The sequence below is a fragment of the Seriola aureovittata genome, chromosome 2 (genome assembly GCF_021018895.1).
Source record: "Seriola aureovittata isolate HTS-2021-v1 ecotype China chromosome 2, ASM2101889v1, whole genome shotgun sequence".
Taxonomy (NCBI): domain Eukaryota; kingdom Metazoa; phylum Chordata; class Actinopteri; order Carangiformes; family Carangidae; genus Seriola; species Seriola aureovittata.
In genome coordinates, this window is record NC_079365.1 from 23,281,642 (window position 1) to 23,300,813 (window position 19,172).

The following is a 19,172-nucleotide window of genomic DNA, read 5'->3' on the forward strand; positions in this document are numbered from 1 at the left end:
CCTCTGTAAACCACCAGGCCATTATTCATTCAGAGCTTCCTCTCTGAGGGTTGGCTTACTTTCCTCTCAGTCCTGCTCACTTCCTGTCTTTGTAGGTCAGGAACAGACAGTAATCAGAGACAATTGGTAAACAAATAAATAAATAAATGCTTCCTTTCCAAAACACAGTTAAACTCTTTTATTCATCTAATTATTTTTTACCTGATGGTCTCGGCTCAGTGTCTGACAGAATGCACTATAATATCTAAACTGATGTATAGTAAATGGATTTTTTTTTTTTTTTTTTTTGAGAAATCTTAAATCTTGTGCTGTAGTCACTTTATGCAGGTAAACCTTTTTGTGTTTGTTTGTTCTTTGGACTTCTGGTACAAAAATCTTCATGTGATCATTATTTACAGTTTGTTAGAGTTGGTTAAAGGTCCCATATTTTACACTTTTCCTGTTTTTTATTTGAAGTTTTGATATCCATAAGAAGATATATTTGTGGTTCTAAGCACCAAAAATCATCTCAATGTAGTTTTACATCTCCTCTCTCAGGCTTCTCTCTGGAGCTCTGGTAACAACAGGTCAGTGAGCCAATCGGAAGAAAGGAGGCTCTGAGCCTCTCTTCTGATTGGCCGACTGTTTTCAGAGTGATCAAATAAAAAAAAGAACAGATTTCAGGTAGACACTCAGAGAAACCAAATCCTGCAAGGTTGGATGGTGGGTCCAGATGGGCTGGGCTTGGGACATAGCTGAGGGCGGTGACTGCTTCGACCCTAACCCTAACCCAATATAGAGCCTTTAAAATATTTACTTACTCTCAGCATATTTGGCTACATCTAAGATGCTGCTACAATCAATCACACCTGTGGCAATATTGTTTTTCAGTCACACAAGCTCAGCAGAAGCAAATGACCCTCCTCTGTGTAATGGCATTACAGACTCCATTAATGATGTGGATGTCATGAAGGATATCCTTATCTAACCTATCACAATGTCTTTTGCAGACAAATCAAAAAGGGAGGAGGGATGTGAAAGTCACAGATTGGTTCACAGTGCTAAGGACTTTTTTTTTTTTTTTTTTTTTTAAATGCCAGGTCCAGTTAGTTGATGCATGGAAAGAGAGAAGAGGCAGCCACACTGAGGGCCATGCTTTCCAGCATCCCTCCCTCTCTCTGCTCCCGCCTCGGCGTCCAAGAGCTCGGGCCTCCGGCTGTGTAGCCATGACAACCAAATGAGGTAAATGGTTGCAGGAGAATCCTCATCACGACCACCACCCTCACAGGCCTCTTTTCAGTGGTGCACAAATGTAGTATGTGCAAGTCTTTCTCCATCCAATGTGGCAATGCCTGTTTTTGATATCGCAAATATCTCCATAAATGATTCTGTAATCATTGCTCTCTGGTGTGTGCCGTGACTCTGCTTTCTCTCTAGCCAACGTTACATTCCCCGAGGGGGAGAGTTGTTTTCATCCTATGCTTCTTTGACTTCTTTTTCTTCAGAACAGCAAGCTATCATGTTCGACCACCTCTTGTATTCTCAGAATAGAACCTAACAAAGGCACATGCTGAGAAAAATGTGGAGAAATTAATCAGCATGAGGGATAGAAAAAGAAACACACATCTACAAAAAGAAGTAACTCATACAAGGTACAGAACTTGATACTGCAAAAAAAAAAAAAAAAAAGGACATTGGAGACAAGCAGGACAAATGCCTTGCTAGGATGGGATTGCATTGCATGTCAATTTGTTTTCGTCTGACTTGGTTATCCTTTCATCATGTTGCACACAGATTGTCCAAATGCTTACGGCTCTGAATGAAAGAAATTGTCCACCAGCAGGCTGGATACTTGTTATGCAAGCGGATGGTATTTGATTTTTTTTTTTTTCCTTCTAAATCTCTAATTTCTCCAACACCCTTTCCAAAAATAGTGCATCCATTTGCATACCTGCAGTGTGATAACAGTGCTGTGTGAAATAACACACTGTGCCGTGTTTACAGATGAGCCTCTATCATTTGCTGCTGTGACAAGACAAAAATCTGTCATCTCCGGGAAATGAGGGGAAGAGATTCACATCATCGAGTCATTATTAACACTTTTGAGATAGATATCGATTTGCTAAGAATGACTCTGCTACTGTTGTCACATTTTCTGCATGCAAGACAGCATTTGAATAAAGGGAAATATCACTGACTGTCAACCTCGAATACTGTATTATAACTTGGCCTGTGCAGGTTGAGTCTGTACCACAGGTATACTGTATGTATGTTGACATACTGTATATTGCTTTCATAACAAATGATTACCCTGCTTCTTTATCTGTATTTCCACATTAATATACACATTCTTAACAAATACAGACCAAAGGACAGAAAAAAGGATTTTATTTTATTTTATTTTACCAAACATCAATTTACAGCTACACATATGGTCTGTTTGACAGTGTCTGTTTGACATTTGGAAATGCATTTAGCTGCAGCAACATCACACTCTCCTCTGTCACCTCATTTAGAATTGAGCCATTCTGACATTTATCTGACAAAACATAACATGGATTTTGGTATTTGAAGCAATGTCAAAACAAACAGTAGGAAAGCAGCCACCGGTGTTTCTGCTTTCGAGGTTGCGCGATGCCAAAAAAAAAAAACCAAAACAACAAAAGTAATTACTAAATTACTTTGGGGACCAACAGAGTAAATAAATGTTTCATTCTGAAAGGTTTAATAGAAAAATAGACATGAATCTGAACTTTGTACCGTAGGTAACTCAACAGTGCATGCTCTAATGTACTGATATTTGTTACTTAATCAAATGAGTAAGAGAAAGGAAAATGTCATGCTAACATATGCGTCAAGCTAACAGCTAAGCTAACATAATAATTTGTTAATATACAGTAACTACACAGTAGTTGGAAATGATAATGATATGTATCAAAACTCTCCCTCTGATTCCTTGATTCAGGTCTGCACCTCCAGATAGCGGTTAAGAAAGAAAAACAGTTTCTCATCCGAAAACCACTCAGTCGAATTAATCCACGTTAGCTATTCTTGCGCCGTTAGGCAGTCAAATTTAGTTTTCTGAACATGAACCCGCTCTTCTCACGCCAATAACTGGACACTCGCTCATGCAAAATCAAAATGGTTTCATACTTTTCACTGGGAGTTGAGCTCCTAAATGTCCCTACTCTCATTCTCTCACCCGTGGGCAGCTTTACTCTGGCAATGAGCGATAAAGTATTAGGTGTACTTCACAATTATTGACCAAAGTGTCATAAGAAGCAGGAATGACAGAGTTCAGATATGAAATTCAGTGGCATTCCCCTTTAGGCCTGTCTGATGTTAGAATGGAATCGTAGAAATTCAAAGCTTGTGCCTAGTTACAGTTACTAAGCTATGATTGGGCAATTGCTGTTCAGGGGAGGGGTTTAGAGAAAGGTCAGTTTGCTGTTATACAGTAAATGAATATGAATTTCCAGTGGGCGTATGTCTTCTAAGTGTCCCATATGATTTGAATTCTGGCAAATACACAACATCTATACAGTACAAATCCAGATGTGGCACTTTCAGCACAACATGTGACAAAACACATTAATGAAAACATACCGTGACAATACAGGCTGGTACCAACATATGAATGTAACGCATCCTTTAAAGTGTCCTAGGATTAGTTTCATGTGAAATCTTTGTGCTTTTATTGATGACTGACTTATACTAGTGAAAAATAATGCAAAATAAATAAGGCCACATTTATTTATTGTCATTTCTGCAAAATGTGCTTCAAAACACAGCACATTCAGAGTTCTGACATGTTCTAACGGGACATTTTGAATTCCTTTTTATCTTTTGTCAAGCACGCAGAAACGATGGCTCTATTTGTTCATGGCTCTTTTTCTGTCCTCTGCTTGTTTTTGCGTTTAGAGGCTTGACATTCTTTCTGCTTCACGTCTCAATTTCGTTGAATTATTCATGCCTTACAAAAATGTGAGAAGCGACGCAACATACCTTAGCTTTGGGGAAAAAGGAAATATAAAGAGTCCGGCTTTGTGCATTCCAAATCCTAGTCATGGAGGATTTAAATGTACAGGATGCAAATAACAAACAGAAACCCATAAAATTTAGGGCACTGCTTTATTTAGAGGTACTGTACTGCCGTTCTCGTGAATGCAGACGTTGATACAGTGAGAGTTTTGATATGAGACTTCTCCAGGGTATATCAGATCAGCAGCTTTACTACAAGATGCTGGAAGATCTTTAGTAAAAGGACAATAAGCTGAGCTCCATGATGTATATATTCTGGTAAATCTTAAAACACAACAATAGACATCTATTTATTCCTCAAGAAACTAACCTCTTGCTCGCCACCCTTGTACAGTTTCTACCCGTTCTGAAATGACCTTCCTGCTAAAATAGAGGTTAAAGACTGCCCTGTATGAAGCCAAGTAAGACAGCTGGTTCAGCCATAGACAGACCAGAAGAAAATGTAAAGCTTTGGAGACCATAACTGCTTGACTGAGTACAATATGCGTATACAGAGTGTGATTTGGCTATAGTGCCGCCTTCTATTTAGGAGCTACCACTACCTCACTAAGTAAAACTTCATCCACACTAAAGTCCTTATATGAAATCTCTCCCTCACCATAACCTAATCTTTGGCAGATGATAACAAAACCAGTCTACATGGTGTAATTAGGGGCTTGCCAAAATTATGTTCACCATTTAAAGTGCATTGTTTGACACAGGTTCTACATAGATTCTATTTTAATACCGTATTTGCCATAATTTTGAAGATTATATTGCAACTATTTAATGACTAATTGAATTTCTTTCTACACTGTTCACAGTTATCAATCTAAGGAACATACAGTATATCCTCTTGATTTATATATTTGTCTGACTGTACATTGTTTTCTTTTTGTACATATGTTTGTGATTATATAATGAATATACTGCTGAAAGAACGTGTAGACCCAACTCGACCTGCCTAAGTTACATCACCAATCAAACGTCTCATCACTGACCAAAATCTTTTCTATTTGACGGACACCTTTGTCACTGTCTCGTTTTAAATGCCGGAGGAACAACAGTATTTGCCTTCTCTGGTGCTTGTGAACCACTTTTGTGTCTTGGTAAATGAGGCTGTCCAAAAGAGACATTGTAAATGGCAGGATATGCCAGCATATCATAGTATAGGCAGTTAAATACTGAGGTCACTGGTCGGTATGACATCCTTTTTTTTTTCTTTTTTTTTTATGGGATCGAGATCAAGTAGTCTGTCCTACACAGATAAAACCCCAATGAAAATCATCTAAAAGTCCGTGCTAACTTTGATGTCACTTTGCAGGATTCAGACTCCACAGTTGGACATCCGTGTGATTGGACGTTATTTAAATTATTGGCTTGTCTAAGACTAATGCGACAGCAGTGCGAGCACTGCAGCATCACTTCTTTTCTTTAAATCTATTTCTCGTTCATAATAGCATACTGGATTTGTGTAGGTTTATAACACTGAGTCAAGAACCAGTAGCCATAAAACATGACCACACGCTCTCGCACCCAAAAATATGAACTCTATATCATTTTGCGAGTGGAAATGGACACTCACTAATTTGTATTGGGACTTTGGCTCAGTCCTCGGGAACGTCCTTTGTTACCATATTGTCCATGTGCAAAGACAACATCTGCAACCGCACCAGGGCAACATCCTACCGTTAAACAGTCCTGCATATTCACCATGAGCAGCATGAAACTTGTCACATGTAGCACGCACAGTCTGCGGTGTCCCTTCATGTGTTTGAAGCACCCATTCAATGCGGGCCCATAAAAAGTAAAGTTCTGATCACTCTTCACTCTCCTCCTCATCCCCTTTGGTGCCTTTACTCCAGCGCTGGAAGCAATGAACAGTTGAAGCCAGGAAGAAGCTTGTCATGATGGCCACCACAGACACTGAGATGCCAGAGAAAATGATGATGAGCAGGTCCGTTAGAGTCAGAGTGGCCTGGCACTCACGGAAGCTGTCCTTTGAGAGCTGGGTCAGGGATACACGTCTGCCGTCCATGGGGAGGGAGCACTCCATGCCTTCCACTCCTGCACCGAAACACGAAAACAAGATTACACAGATTTACTAACCCAATGTTGCAGTGAATTATGTAACATTTATGGACTTTTAGACAAATTAATTCACCTGGCAGCCATTCAGAAATGACATCATGTACAAGCACAAGCCCACAGTACAGCTGTGTCTTAATACAGAGCAGTGTAAACACCATATAAACACAAGACCTCGTTTACTATTTCACTGATTCCCAAAAGGTTCAAGATTGAACATGATGCATATTCTTCCATTAAGGGGGCAGTGTTCTTCATCAGAACTGTTTGTTGGAAAGCTCCACCTTTTGACCACAACGTCAGATTAGCTGGGGCTGTGTCTGACCATCTGAAAGCAACGATCTGACATCCACACCCACTTCCTGTTGTGACTGGGCAGCCGTGCATAGGTGAAAAAGTATACTTCGTATAAACTTCTCTCTCATTCAAGTGCAACACTATGAACGTCTTCCTGGAGAGCCTGTCCGAAAATGGGCACAGTTATCCCCCACTCAACAATATCGTGCCCCCCCCCCCATGACAGCTGGCTTTTCACTCTATGAACAACACACTGTATGAACCACTTCTTTTCTAGAACAACCCGGCCTTTAGAGCCAGCTCAAACTTGCTCAGGGGTCTGAAATGATCAGAGAATCGAGTACACGCTTTGAGGTGTCTTGTTTGTACGCAGCCGTTTAATTCCAACAGTGTTGTGTTGTAAAAGATCTGTATTCAATAGGTCGGTGCAGTGGGAGCTGATTTAATAAGTGTAAGGTTGATCATAAGTCATCACTTATAAGATGAAGTTGCACTGTGTATACTGTACACCCACCCACAGACTGTAGCTTCACTGTGGGAATAAAGTCGAAATACTAAGAAACTGTAAAGCAGAGTGATAATCTAAATGTACAGTCTACTGCTAACTTAATATCCGCAGTACATTTCCCATTATTCATGTGTTTCGTTAGAGAGGCTTTATTTTTGTCTTAAGGTAATGTAATTTGTAGTGCAGTGTAGCAGTGTATGTCTGTGCCTCTGATAACAAGACTGGAGAATGAAATAAACATCAGTTTAAATCATTGTCATTTTAGCTGCCAGCTACAAAAGGCAAATAATACACTTCCTCATTAAATATGACTCCCAGTTCCATCCCAGACATTTACTGATGCATCAGTAGAGGACACCGTCTGAGACAGGGGCACCTTGACCAAACTCATCTCAGGATGAAAGCATGATGAATCAGTGAGTGCTGCTCTGTGTGTGCGTGTGTGTGTGTGTGTGGCTGTGTGTGTGTGTCTCAGTCACATTCACACTGTTTATTGTTCAGACGTCACTTCAATGGAAAAGGACATTGACGGTGGCTTATTGGATTTCAGGGGTACAATTCTTCTTTGAGATCGACACTGGGTCATCAGGGTCATTTTTTTATCATGTATATGTTAAAGACTGGCCACTGTTACTGAAACTAGAGCAGATGGTGTTGTTCACTTTCACAGACTCAGTCATTCAACCTGTTTTACTTGTTTTAAACTTTAACTTGATAAAAGTGCAAATTATACACTGGCGTTGGTGTTCCAACCAAGTGAACGTTCACATATCTCCTGACTGTCACACTCCTGACACTGAAAACACTTTAGATGATAATCTATACACTAAGTTACCTTCACATCTGCGATGCTTTAAGAAAAAGTAGACATATTGATGTGGATTTTAGATTATAGGTGGGAAGAAATCCTTCCAATGTGGGTGGCTACTCTCCACAGATACTGCACATGCAAATGCAGATACTTGGCAGTACATCAATTCTGGGACTTAGCTCAACAGTCAGCATAATTTGCAGCATGCTTTTCTCTAATACAACTGAATAGCTTCTCTTATGGCTGGCTACAATTATGTTCATTCATCAAACTACCCTATTTCAGACTATCTATCTATCATTTCTGTGGGTATTTCATTAAATATCCCAGTTCTTAGAGCAATGTGAATATAAATTAAACTTCAAAACTCAACTTATAACTGAAATAATAAGGAAATAATGTAAAACTTTGTTATATATGTACAAATAACTGTAAAGAGAATATCCTGAAACAGCTTGAAAAGTGTTAAGTGACAATGGAAAAAAGAAACAATGGAAATTAGTGATGGCATGGAATTGGTTTCCATGCTCCTTTGATTGACTCTTTACAGTATTAATTAGGTTTGTAACTGAACTCTTCAAGAGCTTGATAAAACTTAGTGACACTAATCTCTCATTACAAGATCCTGATTCTCACATTTCCTTTAACGTTCAATTAGTGGAGGACACAAGATATTACACACACATCAAAATGCCAAAATTACAGGATGGAAAGAAAGCATTTAGACACTATAGTTAAGATTTAATCTCATATTAATGTGCTATTGTAGGTTTTTTTTATGTTGTCTTTTTAACACATACAATAGTTACATAGTTGGATTTTTTGAAAAGATTCTGCCTGTACAGTAGACTCACACCTCTGATGGAGGTCTGTGTAACCAAAATCTTTTACAATAAACTAATGTAAACATAGTGAAAAAATATTTTCACTGGAGATGAAATTGTTCTGATGTTTTTTTATTTACTACCATTTATCTATTTTTTGCATGTAGCACCTCCCTGTCTTGTGGTATAGCTCTCGATAATGACACAGTAGCGGGGGAAGTAGCAGTAATATGATGGTGATAGATGGCCTCTCCCTCCTATTTAGATTTAACTCCTTAAAGACTTACAACAAATATAACAAGTTCATTTGTTTGACTAACAGCGTCAGTCAGCCTTGGGAACCGAAAATCTATATTCATTATTTTTTTAAGTTAACATCTAATTCTCAAATATAAAAATAGTTAATTAAAAGAAAAATAACTCCCTAAAATATCAGGGCAATTTTTTAGCAAACAGTGAATGGTGCAATTGTTGGGGTCTATTTTCCACTGCGGATTCATATACATTTGTCGCTCTATGGAGACCATTTGTGGCACTATAGGATAACACATCTGGGATCGAGTCAAAATAAAAATGTTTTTCGTCAGGCAACAACATTGTCATCAGTCAGTCATGTAAGTGCTAGATACCAGTGGATGTCAATGACATGAAGGATTAAGCTACATCAGACTTTGGCTATACATCTAACTGTAGGAACAATTCCGCGTTGGTGTTGATGTTTTCACAGGATTTGTTGACAATAAGAAAAATGTTACCATTATCCTTTAAACTTTATCGTCCCTACATGGAAATGTTATGTCCTGCTTTAGTCATTTTGTTTTTGAAGTATAATTTAAAGCTCAGTGGGTACAACTTTTTCTCAAGGGTACTTTACTAGCACGACATACATGCAGACCATTACCACAACCAACCATCCAAGTGCTTACTGGACAAGCTCCTCCAGAAATCTCAAGTAAACTTGGATCCGTATCAGATCAAGTGAGTCAGAAGCAAACCCAGTATCAAGAAAGAGGATCCAAACTGACGAGGAGCCAATACCAACAATCGTGGTCGAGCCAGAGAAGAGCATAGTGATTCCTGGCAGGATTATTCCAAGGCATGTCTACCTTATGTTAGGGGAATCAGAGATCAAAACAAAGTCATAGCCTATACTGCATGTGAGGAAACTGCTCACTCAAAGTGTCTGAGGAACACGGTACAGTTGATTAACCATCCCTGAATGTGTTGTGCACTTCTGTCTCTGTAGCAATTAAGAGCTGAAAATGTTTTGTTGGGTTTTTGTTCTATGTTTTAAAAAAAAATCTGATATTCTAAGAATTGTGTTGTGTAACTAGCCATATGGCTCACACTTTAGAAGCATCAGTTCTTTTTCCAAATTACAGTTCGACTCAGCAGGGCTTTTAGAGAGGAGAGGGTTTTTTTTTTCTTCTCTGTTTGTTTTGTTTTGTTTTGTTTTTTTCACTGTAACATTTCCAACGTCTCTCACAGCATGTTGTGAATGGCAGTGGTTTGACCTTGGATTATATAATCATGCATAATAATACCCTCTTGTGAAATTAGTAACTAATGGCAGCCATACCAGGTAGTGCCAGTGATGTGCTCGAGCCCCTCTGATAAGTGACTGACTGTTAAATGATAACACATGTGCAGTGGAGACAGGAAATAAATGGTGCAAAGAGAGTATTGACAAAGTGGCAGACACAGACAGAATGCACTGACGTTTAGTATCACTGCCGCACACCTGACTAAAGACAAAGACTTTTAATAGCCTACATCTGAAAATATATCCAATATATTGAAGAGCCTGTCCTGTGTGTTTGTGCCTGAGATAAATGCAGCATAGTCACATTCACAGTGCACTTATTGCGTGGCAAAGTAACCCATCACCTCAGAGACTTAGCCTTTGCCTTTGAGACTGCTCTGTCTGGTCTTGCCTGTCCTAGATGCTTGATTAATAACAGCTGAGACTGAAATTATCCTGGTGAACACATGGCGCCCGCAGGAGTTGCAGCTTTATCACATTTATCATGATCAGAACAGAGCTAGTGAACATGCAAATGCTGTTTACTTGCTTAAATGCTCACGTTGCCCACGTTTCCTTCCTTCCTACCTTGGTGCCAGCCGTCTTGGACTTTTGACAGCCACCTCTTTGATTCAATACCTGCCTGCTGCCTATTTAAACAAACAGCCTATAAGCATGAGAGCTTATCATTAAACTTATATTAAAGCACTGATGCATTATGATTTTGAAAAGAGGTACTATGCAAAGAAAGAGCCAGATTAAGAAGGACAGAGACAGTTGACCGTCGTTTACAGGATAAAGGAGTGTGGGAGAGAAACTTTGTTTGATGCTTGTACCTGTAACGTAATTTGGGAACTATCTTATGATATAACTCAATTGAGCTGTATGGAAACACAGTTGCAGACTGGGATTTGATACACATGGATTATTGGAATGGGTCAAATGCATGTTGAACATATGCTTTCATATGTCTAGGAGGTTTTCTGTATGAAAAGGGTATCTCTCCACCTTGTGAACTGTGAATTTTAATCAATCATGGCCTCCCCACGCTTACTGTGGCAGAGGAAACCTTAAACAGTCACCGGACGAACACATCAGAAGAAATTAGTAAGAAAAAAGTATTAAAGGTTTTCTTTTTTTATCTCAATGGATGTCATGATTAATTGAGGAGCCGTTTTTAATAAAAGCCAACAGTGGGTCAGTATCAGCTTTGTAAATGGGTAAGATGATACAGTTGATAAATGACCCCAAACACCACTATGATCCCAAAGAGTGTGGCTGGAGCAGGCTACTGTGCAATAATGTAACACAAATTATGCCCTTACACCATCAGGTATGTCGGCCCACACAGCTATGTAACATTCCTGGCGCGGACAGTTGATGGATTACATTTAGGATTACAGCCAGCCAAGGGGATTGGCTATCTGCTGTCTGAGCCGTGATTGATCTACCTAGCTGCGACAGACTGATATCGGAGGCTTGTTTCTCCTACCTCCCTCGACACCACGCTGTCTGTCCAGATTGATCTCTGCACCAATAGCAAAGGATAAAAATCACCAAAATCTCACATCTGCAGACTCCTGCAGGAGTTGGCATTCATGCTCAAGTCCTCACTTGCTCCCAAATGACCGGCGTCAATACACTCCACCTCCAAATAATCCATTTGTGGTAATGACTCACAAAACTGTCCCTTCCCTACTTTATTAAATGAGATGAATGTGCCACTCAAATCCAATACTCAGTAGATGTAAAAAGAAGCAGACAGACATAATTACAGAGATTGAAGAATTATTCAGTTGCAATCACAGAAACAGAGTGTACGGAAAAATGGTGAGCGATTCATATAAGAAGAGCTCAAGAGTAGGAGTTGGGAAAGGAGCAGAGTGGAGAATGTGTGAAATGACTGCACTAAATGACAAGCATTCATGTGACAGTGGGGCGAGGGTGAATCATTCAGGAGGGGATTCCTTTTGCATGGAGACTCAGTGACATCACTCCACCGTGGGCATATTCAAAATGTCTCAGTACAAAAGGACAAAAGCACACACAGAATTTTGCTTAAATACAAAAGAAAGGTGAACGTTATCAGATGCCTTTTTCACAGTTTGTCTACTGTCATATTTCATTATGATGAGACAGCTAAATACGCAGGTCTTAGCAGTTTCTGCTTCACACTCGACCACACACAGGCACAAAGGGAAGTATCCATCATGCACAGTGCTGCACACTGCCAGTGAAATAAAGCTTTTGGCTTTTCACCTTTTATTTCTGACTCTGGAAGATTATCCCTTTCTGCTTCTGTACATGCAGCAGCTGATGCTGTCACACTGTGTAATTCTGTCCACCTTTTCACACTCTGCTCTCCCTTACCAGCACTGTCTCACTCACATCCCAACTTTAAATAAACATCAAATTAGGCCAAGATAAAAGAAGCTGTCAGCCTGTGTTAATGAGATAGATATTTTCTCATCACATACCCATGAGCAGTAAAATATAGCAAGTAATGTCATGTGGGGCATCATGTGTGTGTGCTATGTAGCACCGGTCAACGGCATCATATTTTCAGAGCCGATTGTGCGCAGTGTACTAACAAGTCTCTGGGGAGCAACTTGATAGGCTGTGAAGGAAAATTCAGACTCTGACCCTGTCACATGAACTGCTACTTTGTAGTGAAACTCTTCAGGTCACGACTAGTGTTGATAGCAATGCCACAACGAGCCGCAGCCTCAGTCTCTCATAGAAGTTGGCCTGCCCTGCCCTGTAGGCAGCTCTAGCTCCAATTACCCTGGCCAATGTGCCGTAGAACTGTGTCACTCTGAATTATACATGGCCTTTGTTCATCCTTAACCCAAGAGCACTGGAGACAGCAGTGGATCATGTTTACACTCATCCCTCCATTAAAACATTCATGAACCTAATTGGTGGCTTAAAAAACAGAGAAATGGCACCAAAAAAACAAATGCAGGAGGATGGAAACAGTTACACGTGTGTTTGTTCAAACACTTTGCAGCAAAATTAACACTTGACTGCATGTTCTGTCAATCTGAGAGTCAGATTTAGTTATGAAAGAATTATATCTTGTGGTGCACATAGGAAACAAAACACAGCCAAGAGGAAAAGGATCTGTTTTTCTATCCAAAAAAAAAAAAAAGTCCAGAATTTGCTGCATCTTCCACCCACTCATCATGCTGACCTGCAGTAATCAAAGTTATGCAAACAGAAAAGTATGCTGCTTTGTGAACTCGAAAAAAATCACAGGGGAAATCAAGATGTGAAAAATGGAATGGGAATTGGGTTTACGGCATGGGCTCCGCAGCTGCTACATTATGCAGGCCACCACAGAGGGAACCATAGAGATCTCAGGATGACTCCTTATTAATAGAAGTGCATTTATGTCATGATCTATTGTCAGTTTTTAAATCATATTAAATTTCTGTTCAATCATTCTGCTGGTGGCATATTTTAGTTTGCTGAATATTGATGTGTGTTTAAGCTCAATCAGTAAGACACCACTTTATAGGGCTATGGCATCCTGACGATGGTTTGAAACTAAAGCCAATCTCTAATATGTGCTGTTCTTGTACTTATAGGCTAGATTAAAATGAATTCACCATTTTGTGCTAACGGGAGAATATTTGTACACAATATGTGACAACAGGTGAGTGGTGTGAACACAGGAAAACATTTGTTCAAGATTTGATACTTTACTTTTATTTTCTGATGTCTCTGGAGCCTCTCACCATATTTTCTTTTCACCTGTGTGCAGCTCCTCCATTTCCTTTGTGCATCTTTGAGTATACTGAATTTTGTCATAATGTGTTTGAACACATAAAGTAGGTATTACACGCTTATAGAGTAAGTATTAGAAACATCATGTAGTGTGGAGGTCACACAGTATTATTTTTTTGTTTGCTCTTTAACATCTGATTTATGATGAAACACACGAGGATGCAACACCCACACAGATTGAAAGCGCACGCTCATGTACAGTTTAAAGAGTAATTCCTGTCACTGTAATTGGTTTTCTCTATAATGAATGAGATATTAAGTTGAAACACCCACACTGATGATGGCTGTAAGAGATGATATATATTGAAAAGCTTATCAAGTCAACCTCATTCACTAATGAGTGTCCATCTGTTATTGCGTAACCACTTTAATATGGCATTGCGGAGAATAGGTCATTGCATTTTTTCGTGATCGAGAGCTCAGTCATTACATTAATTAGGTCTGGCAGTGTGATGCCTGCATGCGTGGACCGGCCGTGTTTGTAAATCCAGCTCGCTACACGCCTCCCTGCTAGTTTGTGTTTGCTCAACAGTAGATTTGATATCCACAGAGAGTCGGTGTGACACAACTGTAGTTCATGTAGTTCAAGTTCATGAAACAGCAAACAATGGTCAAATGTCTAAACTGGCAGCTCCAGCTGTGTGAGCCAAGCACCACTTAGATTTTGATAAGGTTACTGATTAGTAAAGCATTCTGTCATTGGTGAGTACAATTTTCCTTTAAAGCTCAACAAATGCAACCACTTCTAGCCGTGTGTGTCACATTTCATTTTAAGTGTTGCAGCAAGAAAAACAAAAACTAAATTATACACAGAGAAAGACAAAGACTCGTTTTGGAGGACATTATTAGTTCAGTGAAACTACTTTTTGTCCTCACTGACCTGTTAGAGAACTCATTTGCATTGCCTAAGAAGAGAGCCAGGGATTTAAAATAATTGTTATTCCTTTTGCTAAAATGTTATTTGACATCCAATCTTCCAGTATTATTAGCATTACAAAAAAAGTACATCTCAGACACCTTTTATTGGACAAAGAAAAGATAAAATAATACAAAAGACCCAATGTAGACCACTGGATATATTCCATACAAATGAGCACACATGTGTGTATGTGTGTTCGCTGTCCAAGCCAGTGGATTCTTCTCTGGGGTCATAAGCAAACACCCACTGATGGGGATGTAAGAGCTGCATATGAGGTGAGATATGCATTACTAGCTCAGTCTGAGAGTGTGTATACTCCGGGGCCAGTTGGCAGCCATGCCAGGAGCTTGGCCGAGCCTTTGGCGTCTTCTTTGTTGTTGATGTCTGCCTGGCCAGCACTGCTGATGCAATTCATTATGCCTCGCAGTTGACAACAACTTAGAACCCATGATTAATGCATTTGCAGCCTCGTACCAGGGGGAATTAGGTATTCTCTACAGTTTATCAACTTCGCCTCTTCACAAGCCCCAACTTCTCTGTTTTTTTGGGGCAAACGCAGCAAGGACCAGAGGGAAAGCAAAAACAGTATGAAGAGCACAGTACACCGTGGCCTAAATGTACTGTATATTGGGGGTTTGTTTTTTTGTGAGGAGTCAGCAGTTTGCAACAGTCAGCCAGTTATTTTAGGGCAACTGATTTAAAGTTTTTTCCAAGCCAAATCACAATTAGGAGATTTCCACTTTAATTTTATAGAAAAATAGTAAATTTGTCATGAAATCTATAAGATAATTACAATACGATACATCAGGATATTCATATGAAAAGGCTTTGACGTCTAATCAGTTTCATGTAGTTTGCTTATAATCCTATCTCACATCTCAAAAACCTCATATCTTGAGTGAGAACATTTGGGGCACTGCTTTGATTCACACCCGAAACAACCTTGGAACAGTGACAGAAATGGATGTTTCCAGTCCTTATCTGTGCACCTTTATACACAACACCCTGTACCTGAACATTATGTACTGTATTATAAATGGAATAATGCCTGTAAAATATACCTTGTTCATCCTCGGGCACATGACACAACACTGTGAGCCACATTCATATTAAATTCTCAGATTAAGCCAGAATCATGTAATACGTCAAATCCACACTCTGATCTAAATATGATAACAGCACGAGTTACTAGTCATGTGTGGCTGAACTGTCAGGTCTGTTTATTTTTGACTCCCCAGCTCCCACGTGCTGGCTTGCACTTATGAGATAACTGCTGTCTGTGTCCTTTTGTAAGGACATTAATAAACATATGACTGACCTTCAGTAAAACATTTATGGTTCCCTCGGAACAAAACATAATTATGATGATTTGTCCAGGAATAAATGGCTTTTGACAGTTGTTTTGGATAATATCTGCTGTAAACTGAATGATATCAGCAGAGATTTGAGCAATTGTAATGCTTTGTGTTTCATCCAGGAAACATTGCAATCCTTATTAAGAGACAGTAGCTTTGGCTGCAGGGCCATTTAAGTCCAAGTAACCAGATCTTACCCAGAGTATAATAATTCTACAGGGACATGACGATCCCCCTGTGCTTTGTGTTGTTCCTCAAATCTGTATGCACACACTGAGATTGCCTCACACACTCAAACACGCCAAAACTTCAGCCTTGTTATCTAACTCAACCCTCCAGGCTGAATCACAGTGGTAGACAGAGTCTATAGTATGGGCCTAAAAATTCACATGGACAGAGCATTAAACACAGATGTGAAATGGTGTAGGAAACAAAATCCTTCAGAATATTGTTGAATTACACTGTCCACCAAATGGCAAGTATTGTATAAATAAGTATTATATAAATATAAGCCGCAAATTGATCGATCTGACTACCACGCAAGAAACAGGTCAAAGCTTGGTTTATATGCATGCTGAAATGTGGAACCAGAAAAACTGCTGGCTAAAATTCTTAATGTGAGTTGATTAATTTCTTTTCCTATATTGGACAATGCTGCATTTTGAGTTAGTGCCTCATTCTGAGTTTTGAAATTAATCAAATATGTAAACAAAACATCCTTGTAGTTTTCACTTGCAAACAACTGCTATTGTCTCATATTACACACGCTGTCTCACACATTATAAGCTATGGGGGTGGAGAATGAAACAGACAAAATTAGAACAAGTGAGAGGGAGGGGGGTGGGGGGGGTTCCCTCTCCTACAGGGAAAACATAAATAGACCAGAGGAGTGTTATGGCAATGGATTTGCCATTGCACTGTTGTATGTTGTGCTCAGAAAGGCTTTATTTGGGTCAACCATATGGAAAGTAAATGCTTCATAGATGCTTGCTACTTACCATTTGGAAGCTTGTGACTGTTCTCCATCAGCCATGTGAACAGGTTGGCAAAGTTGCAATTGCATACCCAGGGGTTGCCCTCTAGCCTCACCACCCGCAGGGAGGGCAACTGACTCAGTGCCCCCACTTTTAGGGAAGACAGCGCATTACGCTCCAGTTCCAGTTCTCTCAGAGAGGTGAGGCCCAGGAAAGCATCCTCACTCACCATGCTCAGATATGGGTTGTTGCCCAGTCGTAGTTTGATCAGGCTACGGGACTCCCCAAATGTCCCCTTAGGGATTTCAGTCAGATTGTTGCTGCCCAGGTCCAGGAACACCAGCCTGGATGAGGTGCTGAGTGTCCCCGGCTCTATGTGGGAAAGGGAGTTGTTCCGGAGGTCCAGGTAGACCAAGTCACTGTACAGAACCAGGAAGTCTGAGGGGATGCGGGGTATCCAGTTGTCAGCCAGCAAAAGCCTGCGCACATCCAAGGGGATCTCATCGGGTAGACGGGTCAGCCCACGGCCGCTGCAGTCCACAGTGTGAGGATCTGGGCACAGGCAGGTTGCTGGGCAGTTTTCCCCCCGGGTCCATAAGACAGAGGACAGCAAGATGAGGATAGGTTGGAGCCAGCAGACACATGGCAACATGGTCAAGGGGGTGAAATGAATGAGGTGGAAAAGAGGCTCGGGGTCAGGGTGAATAGGAGAAGGTGGATGGGGGTAGAGAGCAAGAGGGTGAGGGTCAGAGGGTAGGAGATCAGGACAAGGGAAGGGAAGGGGAAAGTGAAAGGGGGTGGATGGGGATCAATCCTCGTGAAGGAACATCCTGCAGTTGTGGAGATGAAAATCGGCTCAGGAACTGTGAGGCAGCAGAGCAGCGGCGAGAACTGTTTTCCAGGAGAACATGAAGCAAGCTGCTCGGATAGAATAGCAGACTGCCTGCTTTGAAAGAGCAAAGAGAGGGAGATAGTAAGCAGTAGAGAGCGGGAGAGCAAGAAAGACGAAGCTTAACAGAGAGGGGAGGGTAGCTTAAGAGAGGTAAATAGACACGAGCGAGCTGGGAGTGATGAGAAGCCGGGGGCACAGACAAGGGAGAGGGGGGTTGAGGAGGGGGCTCTGTCCGCCACGCTACCCCACAGTTGATCTGGCAGCAGTGACAGACAAAGGCAATAAGGTCTCTGACACAAAAGGATATATGAAGCTGTGATTCAAGCATGACAAGCAAAGAGTATCATCGTTGCATCCCTCCATTAGTCCCAGGTCTCTGTGTAGAAAAGGCTGACGGTCTGAAACGAGAGAGAGAGAAGCTCGCGGAACATCGCTGAAGTGTGTGGTAAGGCTGCCCCCCCCCACCCCCGCTATTATTCCTTCTCTATCTCCCAGTGCCCTGCAACATGCTGTGAAAACACAGCACAGCTCCAATGTTAAACCCTATCCAGCACCGTATCAAGCCTGAGTGGCTGTGGGGGGAGAATCCAAATGTCCAGGAAGGAGCTTCATGGATGTAGATCGCAGTGCTGAGCTGCACACAGCCATGCCAAGCCAATGTCTGCCTCTGCATCTACCATGGTTTATCTCATGCCTCTCCCCTCTCCTTATTTCCAGGGAGGCGTGCCTGAACCACGCTGTCAACATGTGATGTCACTTCCTATAGTGTGAAGAAATGACAGTCAGTTGTATCTGGAAAAATCTGAAATATTTATTTACGATGCTGTTATGACGCTTTATTTTAAAGTGTATTCAACTGTATGTCCTTAAGCAAAATATACACAAAGATTGAGGTGAATTATATTAAGGCATTTTACATTCCCCTTGTCTTCCATACATTCATATTTAAACCTTTCTCCTGCTTTGTAATCCTTTGACAATAACAAGCCGTTGCTTTGACAGTAAGCCTCAGTCGTTTGATGATTTTGGAGAATATCTTGTTAAACACAGCCTGTCCTTTGGAGAATCTTCATTAATTGTGTATACAAATGGAAAGCTGTGACCTTTTAAATTATACGGCATTAGCCTTTACTCACTTATTTTGTTCCCACAATGCCAAGCATTAGCAAACTGCGCTTTGGTGTAGAATAAAAA

At 40.6% G+C, this 19,172-nt stretch overlaps 1 protein-coding gene across 1 annotated transcript; it reads right to left on the bottom strand.

The window, feature by feature from the left end:
- Positions 1–2,359: 2,359 nt before the first annotated feature.
- On the bottom strand, positions 2,360–19,172 carry lrrc38b (leucine rich repeat containing 38b). The gene is made up of 2 exons (XM_056403985.1): positions 17,111–19,172; positions 2,360–6,066 (listed from the first exon to the last, which is right to left on the bottom strand). Exons 1-2 carry the CDS (start codon positions 17,736–17,738, stop codon positions 5,819–5,821), a joined length of 876 nt encoding a protein of 291 aa, XP_056259960.1. The 5' UTR covers positions 17,739–19,172; the 3' UTR covers positions 2,360–5,818.